Source organism: Vanessa atalanta, chromosome 13 (assembly GCF_905147765.1).
Source record: "Vanessa atalanta chromosome 13, ilVanAtal1.2, whole genome shotgun sequence".
Taxonomy (NCBI): Eukaryota; Metazoa; Arthropoda; class Insecta; order Lepidoptera; family Nymphalidae; genus Vanessa; species Vanessa atalanta.
Genome location: NC_061883.1, coordinates 7,841,863 through 7,864,338, shown reverse-complemented (window position 1 = coordinate 7,864,338; position 22,476 = coordinate 7,841,863). Strand labels below are relative to the sequence as shown.

At 30.5% G+C, this 22,476-nt stretch overlaps 1 protein-coding gene across 1 annotated transcript; it reads right to left on the bottom strand.

The window, feature by feature from the left end:
- Positions 1-10,464: 10,464 nt before the first annotated feature.
- LOC125068298 (HEAT repeat-containing protein 6) lies at positions 10,465-21,986 on the bottom strand. The gene is made up of 16 exons (XM_047677407.1): positions 21,703-21,986; positions 21,378-21,626; positions 21,044-21,304; positions 20,125-20,328; positions 19,760-20,044; positions 19,400-19,611; positions 18,732-18,961; positions 17,687-18,015; positions 17,108-17,315; positions 16,777-16,940; positions 16,046-16,168; positions 15,651-15,775; positions 13,615-13,702; positions 11,699-11,923; positions 11,087-11,302; positions 10,465-10,899 (listed from the first exon to the last, which is right to left on the bottom strand). The coding sequence occupies exons 1-16, from the start codon at positions 21,847-21,849 to the stop codon at positions 10,642-10,644; spliced, it is 3,324 nt and encodes a 1,107-aa protein (XP_047533363.1). The 5' UTR covers positions 21,850-21,986; the 3' UTR covers positions 10,465-10,641.
- Positions 21,987-22,476: the final 490 nt, after the last annotated feature.

The window sequence follows — 22,476 nt, the reverse complement described above, 5'->3', positions numbered from 1 at the left end:
AAAGTCTATTACAATTAAAATAAATAAATTAGTATATACAAAATTATAGCTACGAACGCTTATAAATTATAAAGTTTTCAAAATCACGTTTCAACTGATATAGCTTGCTTCACATCTCAGTAACGCTGCCTTCGATGTTGAAATGCATAATCGCAAGCGAATATAACTGTGATGCAGCGACGCCAACGCACATTTAAAATAAGATTTTGTGCAAGCCCTATCTTACTGAAATACCGACAAGTGAATGCACTTAGTTTAATTATAATTGAGTCCTTAAACAGTTTATTATTTCCGATTGATTCTATTTCCTGAAGCATTTTTGTGACGAATCTTGTCATCAACAATACCAAAAAAATACATACAAAATGACCTCTAGCAATAAATATCAAAATATTATATATGTACATAGTTTATAAAATCTAGATAAGATACACTTAAACGGGTTATGTTTGCTGATAACTTTTCACCAGACATTTCTATCTGAGGTCAATCTATGGTAGGTGATAATCATTATATAGATTTTCCGTAGCAAGAACAGTCATCAGGACTTAAGTATCGGAAAAACACATACCGTCATTAAAAATAGTCTGTTTATAAAGCTATTCAAAACTGAACATTGTTAAATACAATTAGAGTAAATTGTTTGCAAAATAAAAAGAAAAAGCTTAAATATAAACCACACAATATAAACGAACTATTAATATGAATTTAGAGTTTACTTAATTTTGAGAACTTAAAGAATTCAATACTGACTCTATAATGTCAAATGAAAACATAACATAATTTTCGCACCTATATTGAATGGAAAATTTATACCTATATCATGAAAAGCAAACAAATGTGTTAGGTTTTTACAGATAATATCCAGTTTTATAAAACAATGAATACACAGTATTTATAGATTACCTAATATTAAAAATGAACGTCACATTAAGAATGTGTCATATATTTAGAAGTTCCATATAATCAGGCCTAACAATTTAATATAGGATTATCAAAGTTATCTTACCGATATTTCATAATTGATTCCACGGTTCAGTTATCTGTCTAATATTGTCTGCTTGAAATAAATATCCATAATATAATATAATTTAACTAGAAACGGTATAAAATAACACTCAATTATATGAATTGTTTAATATAAAGTAAAAATCTAAATATAATATAATATATTTAGGCTCGGTTGCTCGCTTCATTCTTGTCATCCTTATTCTTGTCATTCATCCCTCTCACAGACATCTTTGTTTCATCTTTCTCGTACCGAATAACTCTCTTCTTATAATATGACATTATTTACTGATATAACCTATTTTTATGCAGTACTGTTTAAGTCTGTCTTTCTGTTTCGGATCATTAAAAACTCATGCGTAAATCAAATAACACTAATTCTATTTGCATGGTTATATAAAGTAGTATAGTAAGTATATATAAAGTATACCTAAAGATTCGAACATTATATTTGTACGTGGACTGAAACGATAGGTATTTATTCGATAATGTATTATCTGACTATTTTTGTATCACCTAATTTATTTACTATTTTGTGTTCTTATTTTAAATTATATTGATATAACCTTTGACCCTATAAAAATTCCGACGTCAATTATCTTCCTACTTACTTGAAATATTATGATGCAAATACATATGTATATAAAGTAAATTTGAAAATCACGAAAGAAATCGTATCATATCGTAATCGTAACTAAGAAACAATGGCCGACTTGAAAGAGAGGACATGGATCAAATTTCTGTTATATGATGATTACAGGCCATACACATAGCCATAACATTCGAAGAAGCGAAAAAGTGTTTAATAAACACTCGTTATTACTTCAGTGCCTTATGTTTAATAAGACAATGATAACATTGTGCGACGAAAATGAAATATTTCGTAACTATGACTAGCAATACCCGAATCTATGTATTTTGTATAAAATTGGCGTTACTATAAAAAATATTTAAAAATTAAACATTAATCTGGAAGATTGGAAAAGTTTCTATTTATTATATAAATAAAACCAGTATAACAAAATTTTAAATTTACATAGTATTTCGTTCCCTACCTACTATATATAAGTACTATCTTAAAACAGTCTAAAACATAATTTCAAAACATTAAATTAAATGTAAAACTGTCACCAGTATTTTCCAGAACCGACCAGAAATACAATAATTACTTTATTCTTATTAAAATACATTATATTAATTAATACTTGTGAAAAAAATATTCTTCTCCTTGTCGAGGGAAGCCAGGTATAATTTTTTTTAAGTGAGCATTCATACAAAGCTTTCTCAGGTAAACGATTTAGTTTTTGCTGGTGTACTTTAATACAACAAAGGTAGTTTAAATGATAGCAGACATACCAAAGTTTCTTTATCTGCTAGCATACTGCATACATAGTATAATATAATATAGAGTATTCTAGTAGATGTTAGATATACATTGTTAAAATATAGAAATTATATATTATTATTGCAATATAGGTTCTATTGGTTTCCATTATACGTACTTGCATATAATTTATATATGTATTTACCCTACCATCTAACCCAGAAACATGTGTTATGTAATATTTTTTTGTAAAATAAATATCTGTATTCTCCTATTTTTTTATATAAAGTATCCATTTTATGTTAGACTTCGATTTTACTGAACATTGCACATAGTTACACAACGTGCGTGTGCGTAATTCTGTAGCACATTTTATAGTGTTCATAAGCTCGTCAGCATAGCATGATAGCAATATGCTTATCCGTAATATTTGATTATTTCTAGTTCTTAAGATCACTGTACCGTATATAATGTCTTGACAACATAATATTAATGGTATATGGTTGCCTCTTATTAAATAATTTGCGGAGAAAATTGTTCTTCGTATTTTCAGTACGATATGTCCTGTGCTGTTTTTTGACACATGTCTTATAACGAAATTTGCGCGTGTTAATTACGTAAATTATTTATGAGATATATTTTGCAAAAACAATGTGAGGGATCCCTTTGTGTAGTATTATTTAATGTGCTGATATCAATAAAAAATACTTGTACTACATATCTTAGTAGCCAAATGCAAATTAATAGTAAAACAGAGCGTAATTTGCATATTTATTTATTAATCTGTACAATGATTCCCGAGGAGGTTTTAATGTGACTCAAATGAAACTCACGTCACACATATATCCAAGTCCTAATATTTAATAGCTCTTAAATTTTCCATTGCTAGGCTTCCTTTCTTCTTAAGGAAAAGGCTTAAAATGAAATCCAAATTCAACACTGGGAGAATTTAATTCAACACATGCCGTTACGATATTTTCCTTCACCGCTGACCGTGAGGTGCATAATAAAGAAAGTACCTGAATACTCAGTGGCATATTGTCGGATTTAAACTCATGATCATCAGGTAAGTCTGACGTGTGTTTTTCTTTTTAGCTAAATCCTGCTTAAATTAATAAATAAATAATTGGAAGTGTGATCTGTTAAATAAAAATGTATATCCGTATTTATTGTATATAATATCAATCATAGGTATAATACATATATGTAATGCTCTTATATGTATATAATCATTGCAATAATTTTAAATCGGACAAGAGGCAATTTTAGGAAAAGGAATACATAAAAAAATAAGTAAAATTTTATAAAAGATAATAATTTTTTTTTATAAGTATATAAGTGTTTTAACAATTATTGTTTTTATATTTATATATTAGAATGCCAGCATAGTTTATCAAGAAAAATAAATACTTTTAGAAAAACTAAAAATAAAGTAAAATTTCATCACAGTTCACTGTCTTATTGAAGATAAAGATATTCTAAGACATAATACCTGTAAAAATAAAAGTTTTAAGTCGATGTCACGTTTTACTGTATTGAAATACTTATTTAAGCACGGAAGTAAATACCAACGAATAATTCTGATTTATAGCAGAAGATTCATGAATAAATCTACTGCAAAAGAAAAAAGAACTACATGACTATAACTAAATAAATACTTGGTGGTAGGGCTATATCTATGCCCTTCTGGGTAGGTAATACTCACTCATCAGATACTCTACCGCCAAACAGCAATATTTAGTATTGTTGTGTGGACATAACAACAAGGGGCATAACATCTTAGCCACCAAGGTCGATGGCCCATTGGTGTTACGTAAGGAGTATTTAATAATTCCTTCAGCACCGATGTCTCTAGGCGATGTTGATCACTTGCCATCAGGTGGTCTATTTGTAAGCCAACCATTACATTAAAAAAAACGCAAGTAGACATAACAGTGCGGCCTTTTTGGACCTCAATTCACAATAGACTTTCACTGACTCCATGACGTAACATGTCTCCATTATGTTTATAAAATTATACCTAACTATGCAATTCAAATCTGTAGAATGATTCTATCACTATACTTAGTATTATTGTATTCCAGTTGGAATGGTGGGAGAGCCGGTTACAAAAACACGGAGGGCATAAATTCTTAGTTCCCAGGGTCGGTGGCGCATGGCGCATTAGTGATGTAAGGAATGCTTAATATTTTTTACAGCGCCTATGTCTATGGACGATAACGACCACTTACAATTAGACGACCTTTTTGCCAGTCCGTCTTTAAATAAAAAAAATATATATTAATGTTTATTACGAATCAGGTATAAATAATATGATTCAAAGTTTTGTATGTCATATTATATGGCTACTAGTTTAAAATATAAAGTCTACTTGATTCGTATAAGAAATTTAGAAACGTGTTTCATAATATAGCTGTTCTAGATTTTTAATAGAGTCTTTACAAATATACACATTCAGAAATATTAAACAAGAGAAATTAACGCATTTATTAAAAAAAACTAATATAACTAAGTATATTAGTATAGAATACCCTTATCGACATATAGGTATTACGCTACATTAAATGTCTATTCGACGGATTTGTTTTTTTTCTCAGAAATTTATATTTATGAAGGTTTTGAAGGTTCCAATTGGAGTTATTAGTGTAAGGTAAAAAAATGTTTAAAAATCGCACTGTAGTTTGTATCGAAGTCGGATGGTAAATTACAAAGGTCTGGAGCAATTCCCAGAAACATTCGGTGTAGATATTGAGTGATCCAACATTTCTACGCCTAATATTGGGATTTACCGCACAAGGGTCAAATATGGAATGGCCCTGAATCAGCGACAGTTCGTTGAGTTAATGTTGTCTTAGATTTTCGCGATTATTACACATTGAAATAAAACTACTCACGGGCTCACGGACTCACGGGCAGTCTGCCCGTGACCACGAACACTGCAAAGTGCTCGAAACGTCGGGATGTTAAAATAAAATAATTAATATACGCGATTAAATCCGTTAAAAAACTAGTTTTATTTCAGTTCGTTGAGTTGTTCGCGAATCCATACTAAATATCATAGATTAATCAAGATTTCGCCCTATTGATTTTTCTTTACTCGTCTTGAAAAGACAATGCACTTATATCTAAAATAATGAATTTGTAAATGGAATACGTATTTTTATGAAGAGTATTTTACACATTAAACTTATATAGTATTTTAAAGTTGCAAAAACTCAAAATTTATAAGGTGTCATTAAACCTCGAGAAGTATATTTAGATAAGTAGTAAAGTAAGAAATAAATTTAGGTCTCCAAGGATATACGTAGATACGGCCCTCTTGTAATTCAACAATGTTACTATTTTTTTATAAAACACCTTTTCCGTCTTCTGTTGTTAATAAAAACTATTTTGACAATTTACATAAGATCGAGACCATAATTGATACCTCGTAATTAAAATTGATATTTATTGAAATTATTAGAGAGTTGTCGAAGGCCATGAATCACACCATAACTTTATCTTTAATCGTGAATGAAATACTGACTTATAATTTTATAATAAGTGGTTACATCTATTAGGTAGGTACCTCCGTTACTATTTTCACAAAGTTAATTAGGTATTATTTTATTCACGATAAGTAAGCCCGAAAAAAATATATTCTTAAAAAATAAAAACGCGGGTGCGTCTCGGTATGCCCGGCAGAAGTGATAACTTAAACTGTCCGAAATACGGCTAGCACTGTGGGTTAGAGTGAGAGAGGAGGCCAGCCTACAGCTGCCGTATGCGCAAGTGAAAGAGAAGCCAGACAGACTGGCGCCGTAACGCGTTACGTAACGAAGTGGGTTACCCTCCATTAGAAGTTATCACTTCAAAACCAATCCATTAAGGCTTAATCTAAGATTAGCCGTATTTTATTCAAGAACTAGGTATATAGAAAACTGTTTAGTTAAACTGATATCAACCCGGACTTAGACAGATCTCAATACAGCTAATGATAATACAAGTAGTTGTGTACACTTTCTTTGAATAAACATAACAATATGATTACTTAGTCATTATGAATGTGTAATCTTGTGACACGTGTACGTTAAACATGCAATGTCTTGTCATATCAAGTTCAAGCATTAAATTACAAATTATACAATTATGTATTTACTTATAGAATTAAGAAACCGGTTTCTGCAGAAGATATGTAACTACGATTGATACCATACATATAAAGTTATATTAAAAATCCAGTCTTTTCTAGAATAAACGTTTTCTTTCAATAGCCTTTAAGTAGTCATTTTAATTTATGTAGTGTTACGATACCTCGAATACCTATACCACCCATTAGTATTTAACTAATGTAAAGCCTTTGGACTGACCTATCCGTGTGGATACCACCCCAACCACTTGTCGCACTATTTCTAGTACCTAACATCAATGTTCTATATAATATTTCGAATTTGAGTAATTACCGCGTGAGTTAGCCAGTGGAATAACAAGCATATAGGATGAAACATATTATAGATCCCATGATTGGCAGTGCATTGACAATGCGAAAAATGTTTTATAATTCTTGGAGTGCCAGTATCTATGGCATTACGGCGACTGTGAAAACTTCGCACAGGCCACCAATATTTAGAGTTTACTTACACTACTGCCTTTCTAAATTAAATAAAAAAAAAGCGATATAGGTGGTTAATACTTTTAAAATTATTATTTTTTGTATACCTACTTTTAAACAACCTTAGATATACTATATATAGTTATATTAGTTCTTCGAAAATATCTCGTGTGAAGGTAATTGAAAACGATATATTTATTTTTATTCGACTCCAACATTGACCTCGATTTGGCAAAAATATTATAATCATCGTGCGTATTTGCACATCTCTCGTAAGGCATATCTTAGCTTAATATAAAAATAAATGTTTAGTAACTTATAATTATCATAGCTAATGTTTATATTCTATTTCAACTACTATATCATCTATGCGATATACAATGAAAATCTATGGTTTGACAAAGACCAAGACAAAACGAACACCTAGCTTAATTAAAATGTATAGTGATAAAATTATAAGGAAAAAGGATAGGAAATCACCGATACATATAAGTCAATGGATAAACATATATAATACTAATGGAGCCGACATCGTTCAATTATAACATGATTTTATCGCAAAAAAAAACATTAAATATACATATTATATCCAAAAACATTCAGTAGTTTGGTATAAATCCCGGTGGTGTTGTCGCTCTATCCCACTAGTAACAATTGAAAATAGAACGGCGTCACACAAATTGCCGCGCCTTTCATATACACATTATAGCTACGTCCATTTGTATATTTTTCTCTAAATTTATCCTTGTTAAGGTTATTTATAGTTAATTTTACTTTATAATAATAGTAGGTAGAAGCAAAAACCAATGAAGGAAAACAACTTATTTGTATTTAATGAATCGGCACTTTTAATTGTGTACTTACTTCTACATGTTATTAAATTAAATCGTATAAACTATTCATATACGATTCTCTTAATATCCAAGCGTTCAGAATGTTCTATCATTACTCAACTGATGATGTCCTCTTGACCCATTGAGGCCTCGGTGTCCAATCTCAAGGGAGAGCACAAGTATGTATGTACGTCAACACAGGTGCACTTTCAAAATAAGTAGGATAGGATTTGGACCCAGGACCACGCGATCAGCGGAGTGATATCTAGCTACCTACTACAAAAACAAGGCAATCAAATTACTCATATATACGATTACAATACAATAACAAAATCATTGTCATAAATAAAAAATAAATTACGTAGATTTATAATTTTTAATCTTATTATTTTATGAGACTTCCTGCAAATGTTCTTGATAACAAAGTAACATATTATGTAATCCCATTGATACGCGTTTAGTCTATCATTAAATGACTATGCTGTAACCAAAACAAATATTATTTGAAAGATTTAAATTCTTCTTTGAATAGGTAAAAGTTATATTGAAAAAAAAACAATGCTAACCTAAGTCATATTCAAATATGAATTTATGATTGTTATTGTTTTTTTTTATGAAAATTATTGTTATAAGCAACAAAATGTAATCAAAAACAAACTAAGTATATAGCGATATAAGTTTAAACACATTTCTGTGGAAGGAAGAGGAAGACTTCCGCTGTATATAAAAAGTAGTTCTAGGTACTACTTTTATTAATACGTCCTTATCAGCCCTCACATATAACCAACATTTAATATCATTATTAAATGTATAAACAAAAACAAATATCCATTAGAAATTAATTCTCACGGCGAAGATATATACTTTCTCCGATAAGTGAAAGATATATCTAATTAAAACAAATCGTTAACTTTATATCGCCGACCTTTGTCTAATCCATTATAGATTTACGTCAATGCTCTCTCTTTCACCCCCAATTAGAGCTTATCACAATGAGTTATAAGATACTTAAATATTGCTTTGGTTGACACTTGAAACCAGTTTATTCTGGTTATAAGTAATGCGCACTCAATTTACGTACCTTTATCGTTTAAACCGAGTCTAGCGGAGATAATAATTATGTCAACAGTTTTTATCTCCATTCATAATTATTTATAGATACAGTTTACCAGCCCAACGGTCGTACCGTCTTAGGTTCGATCTTGCCCCTTGGGCTACTGTGATACCAACTCTTAACACACTCAGCGATCGGAGATAAGCTCTTAAACGGAGGGAAATAATAATACCAATTAAGCAGCCTTTGCAATAATCTTTATCGAAAAGGATTTTTCTAGAACGGCGTAATATTTATATTATTACAGGTATTATTTTGTTCTATCTGTTTAAGTATAGGTTTAAATTATTTAATTCATATTAGGTAATTACATTTTCGAAATAATAAGTACTGATATAATTATAGTTTTGTTTTTATAAACAGTTATTGTTTCTGTTTTTAAATTCAGTGAATACAGCTCAAGTTTCGGGGTAAATAATTATAATCATTGTGAACGTACAGTGATTATTATTGTTCGTAATTAAAATTGATCGTCGCCATACTTGGCGTCACAAACACAAAATATTCGTTGATATAAAATTGGGATGTAATAAAAACAACTTCAATGTGCGTACTATTTTATTAAAAAGTAAAAATAGTGCGACCTATTTCATTTTTTCACTTTGTAAAACATTTTGTAAAAGTGGTTTCAATTAAACGAAAAGGAAAATCACAAACAATTGCCGAGTTGCATCAATTATGCAAAAATGAACAAACCACAATAATTAACTTACGTCAAAACTCAAAGCCAGAGATAAGGAATAATAATAATATTTTTGGTTCATTAAAACAGCAATCCTAAAAGTACCAAAATTTATTTCGTCTTTTGTTCTCTATTAGAACATCTCTAAAAAATACAATGTGCTGCAAGGATACTATATACGTATGTAGTTGCAATAGTAGTGCAGTTTAAAGTAGAAGTGGTAATCAAGGTAGTAAAACGTTTTAAAAACAAACTTTTATGTAATCGTATTGATTACGTACGTATGGAACAAATAAAATTACTAGGTATATTGTCATCAAAAAGATAAATATGTGTAAAATTTTAGACTTCGACACATACGACGATGTACTAACTTCACTGAACTAATCTTTGTAAAAACCAAAAGTTTAAAAAATTATTATAACGTGGGTTGTTACATTTTGGCATAACTCGGTTAAAATTAAAAGTGAAAGCTTATTTATTTAAAACATTACACTCGGTTTGGATAATATTACGGAACTGGCTTCGAATCTTTTATATCATTACAAATAAATAATTTTACATAAAAAAAACAACAGTCTCACTACAGAAATAATGTTACTTAACGTGGAGTTATAGAATATGATATGCAACATAAATACATTTAAATGTATTAGTAACGTAAGTTATTAATTAAGAAGCTTAAAACAAAATTTTAATCTTGAAATCGTATATTAAGTTTAACTTTAAGAGCGTAAGTTTATTGAACTCAATTTTATTAGAAAGACTGTAAAAAGAATTTAATTGCTGAACGAACATAAAACTCATTGCTTACTGTACTTTTAAATTATTCATCTAATAAATAAATCTTGTCGGCAAAAACCAGTTTATTTAAATTAACTTCTGATCAAGGTAAAAATTGAGACTATAATCTTCTTTTATAATTTTTATTAGAAGTTATTTTATTTATTCATACAAAAATCAGAATATTAAATTCTCTACTGCAACCAAATATTCACTGAAATCAATGATTTCATTCTTTTTTGAATAAATAAATAATATTTATATAAGTTATATAAAACGTATAAATGTATATACAATAATAACGAATCACATTTCCCATATGAAAATGTCTTGTAACATTCCCAAAGACTGCATCTGGGTCTCGTTTTCCGGAGCAAAGTCCATTGTGACGTATTTAGCAGCTTGGAGTATTTTGAGACAGGAAGTATTCTCTGGAGGCAATTTGTTGTACAACTGGATATATAAACTCTTAGCACAATCGAAATGGAAGACTAGTGGGTCCAAAATATCCGTTAGATCCGAGGGTTTTAGTAGACAACACAAGTGCGCGAGAGTTACGCACAACTGTAAACAGAAAAATATATGATATGTCACGGCTTACGGAAACATAATTTTGTGTGAATTCGAACAGTTCTAAAACTGGCACGATCTGTTATCCACAAATAGCCGACTGATATTTTCAAGCATGACTAACGATAAACAAAATATCTTTCATCGTGATATATTTAAATTTACATAATAATAGCTATACCTGCTCAATAAGATTATCTTTGTGTTTGTATTCCGTAAAGTCGTCGACATTAGCCGCGTTTTCCATGGCTGCCATGACTCCCCTCCATATTGACGCGTAGTGCTCACCGTATTGTGCGCGCAATGCGGGCGCACGTAACGCCACGGCTGCGTTTAAACGAACTTTGAGGTTCTTACAGTCTTTAGTTAGCGTGCACAGGCTCGGGAAGACTTTGCTCTTAAAAATGTACATTAAAGTTAATATTCTGTTAATAAAGGTGTTCATTACGAATATTCTTTTTATTACATTAAAATTTTATATGAACACATAGTTAACTGGGAAATCAAACATTAGTATTGGCTTTAGTACGAGGTTATAAGACTAAGACTATTTGCACGAATATTCCGTATGAATTGTAGTGATGTCAAATTTGATCTGTGTCTAATCGGCATTTTAGCTAAACGATTCAGCCCGATACGATTATCTTTAAAAATTATAAAACACTGAAGTCAAGAGAAAAATTGGATGTATTCATTCAATGGGATTATTATTACAATTAGAAGACTTTTAAATAAATATAAAAAAATATTTAATTTCATTGCTATTGGTATAATATACTAAACATAAATATACCTGCCATCCATTAAAACAAGTGAATAAATCGTCATTCTTCATTGCGTTGCCTAGCGCATAACAAGCGTTCCAGCGAACCTTCATATTGGTCACTTTGATAGCGCATTCCAAAAGCTTTTCTATTGCTTTCTCGCATAAGGACTTCAATTGCGTGTTCCGTTGTAGATTTTCATTCTTGATCAATCGTAAAAGATTGCCAAGGCCGCGCGTTGCGCTCATTTTAACCTGAAACGGTTTATGGCTATTTATTCAACACAATGGACTAAATTCGTTTCCAAATGACAATAGACTTGATTTATTACTCAAAACGGAAATTTTTTTTATAATTTTATCAGAAAAGCGTAAAAATCGCTAAATATATATGTATTGCAATTAAAATTCTCAATTATTTCAATTTTAAATATGTCAACCTTTGTGGAATTGCTCAACGTGTTTTTCTTTATTTTTTATCCTTATAAAAAACTAAAGAGATGAATTTTAATTGGTTACAGAATATTTAGGTTAAAATAAAAATGTCGCTGCCCTTGCAGCGAGTACTTTTAAGACAATATTATTATATGGACATTAAAAATAACATAAGCCAGTAAAGGCTATCGGAAAATATAAATGACTGTATATCAACATGTCATTTAGTCACAATGGCTAAACTATCATATAACAAAATGGCGGTTTATGAAATCTTCCTACGGCTAAGTTTAAGCGTCGATTTATGATCCCTTGAATCCCTTTAATTTTACTGTGAACAGACTAACGCTATAAATGAGAAAGTAACTCCTACCGTCTGTTCGTTACGTCATCACGAGTAAACCACTGTACCGATGGTAATAACAATGACATTAGACCTGAATTCTTATTCAGGTCTTATTCAGGTCTAATGTCATTGTTATTGTTATTGATAGAACTTCGGTAAATTATAGCTCTATGTTCTTACATAGAGCTATTATTTACCGAAGTTCTATCAAATACCTTATACAATTACACTTTAATATCACATTAAGATGATACTTATGTGTGTACGACTTAAAAATAATCAACATTACAGACTATTATTATTAAATGAAGCAAAGTAAAAATGCTATTAAAAAAAAATAACGTGGTGCTGGGTAACAAAGTTGGGATTTCAATAACATTACACACGACGTTGTTTTGGTGTTAGGGTTGCCGATTTAATTAAAATTATTTATTATTTAAGCAATAAAATTTTGATTTCGTACAAAATATACATTTAAATATTAAACAACGACCTCTTTAGAAAGTATATTTTGGATGGTAGCGACTTTATATATACCTATACCTTTGAGTCGAATGTTGAATTGTAATTTAATTCATGAATTTCTTTAACCTCGATGTCATCTTGACCGAATTCGGCTACAGTAGTTAATCTCAAGGTAGACCAGCTACCTACGCAGAACATTTTATAGTGCACAAGTATGTGCGCAAACGCAGGTGCACTTTCGCAAGCGAGCAACGAGAAAGACAGCAAATCCGACCGGAAAGAGTTAAGGTATAGAACCGACGGCTTTATGTGCTTTCCGAGGCACGGGAGTCTACTTACTTCCAACTTCCAGACACCGGGCTGTTACTTTTTAATTTTTAAAATAGAAAAACTCAATAACTTTTTCTCGGCCCGATCTTGGGTTGGAACCCAGGATCTGCGGCCTGATATCTAACCACTAGACGAGCGAGGCAGCCAGTTCCTTTAACCTTATTGATTTACAGAACAAAAACTTCTACATAGCATTCTACGGTACATGTTAAGTTGTTACCTCTGCAAACAACCATTGGCATTGTAAGACATTACGTTTCCTTTTTTGCCAGTGCCAATTCAATGCCAAGAATGTTATTACATTTACAAAAATGTAAAACATGAAACAGTATTATATAACTATAAATAAGTTGTTTATTTATTGACGCACCTTATCGTTGTCGTTGGCGCATTGAACGCTAACCTCGAGTAGACGTAGTAATAGGTCATCGTCTATGTCTTCTATCTCCGGTTCGTCCCTAAATCAAAGTAACTGAGTTAGAAAAGAATAATAAGGAAAAAGTTTATATATGACACATCTTAATAAGACACAATATATATGTACATATATATATATAAATATGAACATATCGAAATGGCTTAGGCATCAACTCATTATCAGACATTATAATATCCGTCTATTCTTTCATGTTCGTAACGTAATATTCCCTTAACTATGACCCTTTCGGCTGTCACGTTTTCTCTACATCATACTGATGTGGCCAGCAATTACGATAAAAATAAATAAATTACAATCATATTATATAAATTATATTACAATTACATTTCATTTCACTATTTTATCGTGCGGTATTTTCCGGTTCCTATATTTACCGAATCGTTATTTTACATCAGTAACTGATTGTTTTTGAGTTATGTACGAGCCGCTGAAGTCGTTCATGTACGACATATTCAAGCGAATACGAAATTTACCGAACATTTATATTCGTTCGAGACGCTTTTGAATTTCGTCTCATAGACAATTCTACGATCAGTAAGCAAAACGAATCGTTAAATTACAAAGAACACAGTAATTTAGTATGTCTTTAATTAAATTAAGTATAACAGTCTTAGAAGGAACTACAGATAACAGCTACAACGTTATATGACGTAATTAATAATCGCAAATGAAAGAACCGAAGTCCATAAGAAATTTGATCTATGTATTATTGTACATTATCAATTAATTGAAGTGCATGACGCATTGAAACACACCCACGTAAGACTGCAGCAAATTAATCGAAGTGGGTAAAGTCTATAAATTTCCTAACCTTGAAATCTTCAATAGACGTAGAAGTCTCGTTTAGAATGTTCTAGTTAAAAGCGAAGGAAAATCAAACGTAAACATATAATTAGCGTTTCTGAGTCTTACTAAATTAAACTTTATCTCGATTTAATTAAACACAAATAATATCATTGTGTCGCAAGTTCTAATAGTAGTTCAAGGCTGGACCCAAAAAGGCTAAATTTTTTTTTTAATAAAAACTGAAATCATATCCTTTGGTATAACTTCTTTTACAAAACCATTTTCATTCATATATATCTATATTATCTTAAAAACAACGAAATATTTTCCGTTTCAAACAACTGGATTTTCTTTCTTTAAAAAATATTTTGAGAATAAAATTCTATCGATACTTCTTTTGATTTCCAAATCCAAAAATGAAGGGGGAATAATACTCATCGTCATACTTTTTCAACCTCTATTCCACTGACTGCATAGAATACGAATATCAGACAATCTCGGCAAAACCATCGGCTTCGGCTTCAGCCAAAATTAGCCGCAGTTTTGGCCGAAGCCGAAAGTTTCTGGTAAGCATCGAAACTAGATGAACTGTTACTGTTACGAAGGGCCACTGAATTGCCAGATAGTCAATCACAACAAAACAAGTTTGTCTGCGAATTTTCATACTATCTAATCAATATAATTAATCGGCTTTAATTAAGCCGATAGTATTTGAGCGAAACTTATTATTATTGTTAAATAACTTTTGAATAAATAAATAATATCATAATTGTTGGAAGAAGTTAAACAACACCTAATGGCTTAAATACTTTTTTGTCATCTCTTAACTTTTCCTTGTGTCTGTCAATATTATATCAATATACTTGCATTTGTTTTTAATAAACCGTTTTTAATGGTTACATTTTAAATTCTATTCCATCCCTATCCTATCCTAAGCTTTTGATATTTTTATTCAGCAACCATTGCTTCAAATTACACCTTCGGCCAGAAATCTGCCATTAGTTGGACACTACACACTATCAAAATACATGAAAATGTTTTTGCAGATGTCTATATTGTTCTTCTTCTTTTCAACTTCTAGCGGGCGGTGAAATGAAAATTCCCTTAAAGGCTCGTAAATCACAAGGCTACAACAAATGCGGCTGCAGGATTGCAATAAAACATAAATAAAAAAATCTTACATGTTTAAAACGAGAGCGTCACTGAGATTACCGAGTGCCCAAGCGGCTTTGGTTCGTACAACAGCCGTCGGTTCTGCTAAAGCTCTTAGAATATTTTCACCGCAGTCGGTCACGAAGCAAATATCCTGTGTAAAGAAAGTTTCAGTAAACAAAGGAAAATATAGATGTCTCATTAAATTCGCCAGTTATATGCTATAAATTGATATACAAATTCTATGTATAAGTACTTTTGGGTTTATATAATGTATTACTTAACAAATATTAAGGCTTCACGCAGAAGGGACCCTTTACTTGCAAAATTATTTAAAAGAATCACTTTTCTACTAAATTTAAAATATAATTATTTGACGACTCGGCCGATGACGGTCGCCACGTAGAGCATCGGCCCCGCGTACCTCTCGCAGCGAGCGGTAGACGACGGCCATGGCGAGCGCGCGCACGGCGGCCGCCCGCAGCGCGCCGCACTCCGCGCCGCACGAGCCCACCAGCAGCGCGCAGCACAGCAGACGCGTGCGCGCCTGCGCCGCCCGGAACACACGCCCACACGGAAACAGTTAAACACCTGACCGATTTCGTCATGTACTAATACCCAATGTGAACTATACGTAAATCCAGGTTGCGAGGAAAACTAAAGACAAGTATGTTTAAGAAATACTATATTTTCGAAAAAAATTGTCAATAAAAATTTTACATATTTACAGATAATAAATAAATTAGGAAAAATTAAACTGAAACCTAAAATCACAGTACCTAATCTATTTATTTCTCGGTAGGCATTAAACACCGGAGTGTATTAAATCGTTAAATTTATATATTACGAACTTTATATAACTTGGGGACTTTATATATTACGAAATTGGGTTTCCATTATTGGCTTTTTGGGTTTGTATTGATTACGACTAACAATCAACCAATTTTTAAATCGCATTCTTAATATAACGAGTAGGTACACCAGTGACTTATACATCGATTAGTCTGGGGGGATTTTATGGATGGATTCGAGTATAAATTAAAGCCTAATTAATCTGAATTATTCTATATTATGAAGACGGTGTACATAGAACACATGAGCGAAACCCGAACGGGGTGCTAATTGAAAAATATGAAAAATAATCCATCTTTTTACCGGTAATTCCTTGAACGACTTCTCCCCAATATTCGCGATACAGTCGCACACGACTGCTTTAGCGGGAACGTTTTCATGATTTTGTAACACCATTGACAATGGAGTTATAAGTTTCTCCCACATGTACAGACACTGATTTAGAGGAAGTGATTGATTCTGTTGATCTGGAATAAAAGCAATCATATTGTATATTATAGTTGGATATTTCGTGTATTTGACTATATATGTATATATATATATATATATATATATATATATATATATATATATATATATATATATATATATATTATTAATAACGTCTTTACAACGAAAACGTGATAAAATATACCTAATCTCTGAATAGCGTCTCCAATAACACTGATAAGTCTCGCCGTCTGTAAAACGACGTCTTGGTGCTCATGTTGCAGCATTTCACTCAGAATGTCCGCGAGTAGTGTTATATGTGAGTCGAGAAGATCCTGTAGATGATGGAATGCAATCGCTGATAGGACTTGAAGAGATTCTAAGATTATTGGTATCGCTGACGGTTTGCATCTCTGTAATAAATGTTTAAGCATTAAATTGAAAAATTGCAAGAAGAAAGCCTTTGTTATTTTTTGTTTCGAATATTCCTTCGAAATCAATTTATTTGGAAAAATAAAAAAATAAATCATTTACGTCTCTCTAAATTAAAAGAATAACCAAATAATATAAACATATTATTTTGAAAGCCTTTTATAATTTTGTGTCATTACGAATATAAGATCTGTACCTTGTTGACTATGTTCAATGCTATTAAAAAAACCTTAACGTTGAAGCTATTAATAAATATAATACCACAAAACTACAATTAAAATGTTAGGACATACTATTAGTTTCAGTGCTTATTAATTTATTTGTTTTATTTATTTAACATTTAATAACTTACTGTAACTTCATTATCCTTAAATATCCATCCCATATTTTTAAAACAAATATCTAAAATCCAACTTTTAAAATGCACTTCGGTATTAAGTTTCTCATCCTTTTCATCGTGTTCAGTAGATCCGACCGCAGTAAACATTTCATCATCAGAATAGCCTTCTTCAAAATCATCACATTCATCATTTAGAGGATCATTCTCTTTATCTCCTTTATTATTCTCGCCCTTATCGATCGCTGTATCTTTCTCCAATGCCTTCAAAACTTCGCCTACTTTAGGATCGATGGATATGACGCACCCTATAGTTATTAACGCACCGACTTGTAAAGTGACATCTGAAAAATATTAAAATAAATGCACTTAAAATATTTAAATGACTTCATCAAATTCATTTTGGAGTTAAAAAAAGTTTTTTTTTTTATAAAATAGTTAGGTTGCAAAGCAAAAAGGTCACCTAATGGTAGGTGTGACCACTTAAATGAATACCCCCCCATAGACATTGGTGCTGTCAGAAATATTAACTATTCTTTAAACACCAATGTGTTACTTACCTAAGTCTAAGATTCTATGTCACCGTTGCCTGTATTTACAGTGGCTAATTCACCCTTTAAGCTGAATCACAACAATACTTGAAGTTGCTTATTTAACATGAATCATAAATTATAATAGCAATCTATACTAAAGTATGATGAGATTTTATTTTTGTTATGCCTAACAGAAAACATTTCTTAACTAACATTCACAAAACATACACCAGAAGGTGCCGTCGTATAGTATAAAATTTTTTTTAAATTTAGCTTAATGACTATATTAATGGAATGAATTTCATGTTCTTGTGAAATAATATTTTCTTAACTTTTTAGATTAGTGTACATTATAAATAAAAAATTATTCAATAATATAAATATATATATAGATAAATATATTTATTTATTACAACACCAAATTTGAACAGAACTAACTGCATTAGCACTAACTATTAATTGTGACCATACCATATCAGCAATTATTATTACTGTATCCAAAGCTAAATTTTGTAAAATTAACTTACCCCTATGTATCAAGAACTTGCGCGTCGATCTCACCAACTCAACAATCAAACCTTCATGCATTTTGTGATATGGTGTCGATTGCACCAAAGCTGCGCAGCATTTTAATGCTACTATAATTACTGAGTGACTCCTTTCACTCTCCAATATACCAACTAAGATCTTATGCATACATGTAACAATGTAGCCTACTGATACCGAAAATGGTATGAACGAAGCATTCGTTTTTTTGCTGTAAAAAGTCGTGTAACATAATGTCTTATTTAATACATCAAATAAACTTGGTAGGTTCTCGGTTTTATATACATCTTATATTTTTATAGTAAATTTCCAGACTAAATTCCAATAACTTAAAGGGTATTTATAAAAATTTTATACTATCTAGATAGTATAAAATAAAGTCGCTTCCCGTCGTCTGTACGCTTTATAACTATGGATTTTAATGTGGTTTTCATAAATTATCAAAATGATTCAAGAGAGAAGTTCACAAATATGATACATGCATATTTATAGTATAGAAAATTCTCGGCGAATTTCAATTTTCATAAATGGAAAAATTGTACCGATGGGAAGTCAGGACGGAAAGCTCTTACTGAATATTGTATGGATGATAAAACATAGCATACATTCAATAAATGTGATATAATAAATATAGATATAATATTCTTACCAAGTTTCAGCTTGAGACAGATACATCTTTGAACCAGCGAGTAAAGTTAAAATTACACTGAGGGCACTTGCTCTACTACTAGCTATAGGGTCTGTTACTGCACAATATGCAAGGGTCTTTTTAGATTTTTCTTCTCCCAGCCAGTTATTAGCATCGGGTGAATCTGGCAAAAGGGCCCACCAATAACCAAATATATCCTTTTTTTCTTTGATCTGAAATATAACTAAAAATAATATACAAACTTGTATCCATAGTTTCCAAAATAAAATCTGAGTCTTTTCATAAATCATTTTGTTACTAGTTTAACCTAAATAAACACAGATAAAGTCACCTATACTTGTATAATAATTTTTTTATTACCTTAAAAACAACAAGGAATAAATTTGCTGCACTCTGCCTTACTCTGGATCGTAATGCAATAAGTTTAGCTTCTCTTCCATTTTCAACATCAGACATATCCGAATCACTTGTCAAAGCCCAGCAATTTCTTGTCTTCTGAGTCTCTAAAAAGTTCTGGCTAGCAGGCTTATAAGCCGAATTATTCTCAAAATTGCCAACATCTCTCATTAAACTCCGATCTGACACTGGAATTTCTTTTTTTAAGCTTTCTATTGCATTATTCCTCTGTTTTCTTATTTTTTGTTTCTGTGAATAAAATATTACAATTTATATAAATTTTATTTCTATTTTAAGATTGAATGTTATATATTAAATTTAATACAAACCTTTCCCCCTTTAGCATTAGGCTTGACGGGAACAGCTGCAATACTTTGCTGAGCAGGCATAATCTTTTCGGGTCTTTTATCCTGACTTATGATTCCATAGAGAATAAAATGTCTGCATAAACCCATTATTTCTGGCATTGGAAAGTCAACTTTTTGATCATTGAAATATATATGAGATAGAATTCTCAAAGCCGATATAATTACCTGTAATGAATATTTGTACAATACATTTATTGAAAAGGTCTATTGTTTCTAAATGTGTGTTGTCTTTGGCAATATAACGTAAAATATGAATGTTTTATATTAAATATGTATAAATTATATATTATACTAGCGACCTGCCTCAGCTTTGCATTGGTGCAATACTAATACTAAATATACTAAAGAATGACATTATATACAAAGTTCATAGCTTTTTGTCATTAGACAATACAAACCGCTATGTCGCTACATTTTAAATCTGTAACATCTTCGAAAATATTCATATAAATTACATGCTGTAGGGGTCATATTGATCTATATAAAATGCAAAATGTATTTAAGGTACTTTATTGGATAAGGATTAATTTACGACATCACTTCAGAAACCTCTAAAACTATTAGTGTTTCTCTGCTATATTGTGCATGTATTAAGCATATAAACCTTCCTCTTGAATCGATCTATCTATTAAAAAAAAAAAAAAACAATAAAAAAGCATACACAGGGACAGACAAACATCAGTATGTAATTTTGTTTTATACTATGTAGTGCCAAATTTCATGTATAATTTCCTTCATTGAAGTATTTTTTCATAAAAAGGGGTATAATGTTTTTACTTTAAATATATAGACAGCAAACATTTATTGATAAATGAATCAATTGAATAAAATTTTTATATTTTTAAATTAATATATTTTATATTTTGAAAAAAATAATTACCTTACAGTAAATAGACTCATCATGAGATTTGATAAAGCCTCTCATTAAAAATTTAATTATTAATTGAGAGATATCTTCTTTCAGCTCCAAACTTATATCAGCTTGTTCAGATTTCTTGTTATCATCTATTTTTAATAAATTTATAATACATTTCAGTACTATCAAATATATTTGCATAGCATTCTGATGACTTTGACTGTACTTATCACTGTTAATATTTTTAATAAGAAGTCCATCCTTTCCTATCAAATCTATGATAAACTAAAACATTAACTTGGTGTTATTAGATATTCTTTATAGAGTTCAAAAGTATTAAAAACATTAAAAGAAATACCTTCTGTCCACTTTGTGGATTCACATGTAATATGCATTGCAAATTATGCAGTATATCAGGTAAAATAATATCCGAACATTTCTTTATACAATCAACGTGCCATGCAATGACATTTCCTAAATATTCACCAGTAAATTGTAAATTTTGTTTCGTCACTATATTGTTTATTAAATGTGATGTTTTTGCTGCTAAAAACTCATCGACAGGTTTAATATTTACATATAATGATGTCACGAGAGCAGCAGCATCCTGAAAGCAGTTACAATAACACTGTCAAGTAAGGAGACCTCGTTATGTACCTTTTATAAAAAAAAGTAACTCATACCTGCTTTCCTACAAATAACTCAGCCTTGAAAGGTTTAGCATTTAGTTCATCTATCAAGGAATTTATTTTTTCTTTATTGTAATTCTTAACATAAAGATGACTACACAGCTCGCCAGAGAGTATAAGAAATTGTTGAGATAAGCTCATGTTGTATTTAAATACTAAGCTGGTCAAACAATTATTTTTATCGTGTTCTTTAAGTTACACCACATGTTACTTATAATTATAACTCGTTTAAGCGATATTTTATACTAAATTTATCATGTTTTCAACTTATAACACTTTTCACATAATTGTAATTTGCATACTGTCATTGTCAAATTGAAGTTTGACAATTTTACTTTATTTCCATATTTCGCTATTCTCAACTATTAAAAATAACCATATTTTAGAAACATGAATTTATATATATATATACACTTTTCAGACAACCGTCATTTAATAAAATTCATTTAAATTTAAAAATTTATAGTGATAGGAATCGGCAAGAAACTCAGTAGTTACCTTTTAACGACAAACTCAAAATGCTATTAAATATTACCTTTTTTTTTTTAATATGTACACATATAACTCTTATGGTTTTTACGGTACGTTTGTGATATCAATACTTTGTTCGAGATTCTGAGAAATCAAAAACAAGTAATAAATAGTTCTTTGAGTAAAAACGAAAATGTTTTGTATATAGTCTCTTTGTTAGCAACCAAAGAGAATAGGATCACTAAAAAAGGTTTTAGCATTATCATGTTTTATTAGCAACCATAAAAAACAGTTAGT

Coding starts and splice junctions, on each gene's coding strand:
- LOC125068298 (XM_047677407.1), bottom strand. CDS start 21,849: ATGAGCTTATCTCAACAATTTCTTATACTCTCTGGCGAGCTGTGTAGT. Junction 18,016..18,731: donor CAAGTTCTTGATACATAGGG/GTAAGTTAATTT, acceptor AATATTTTTCAG/ATGTCACTTTACAAGTCGGT. Junction 13,703..15,650: donor GACGCTCTCGTTTTAAACAT/GTAAGATTTTTT, acceptor ACTTTGATTTAG/GGACGAACCGGAGATAGAAG.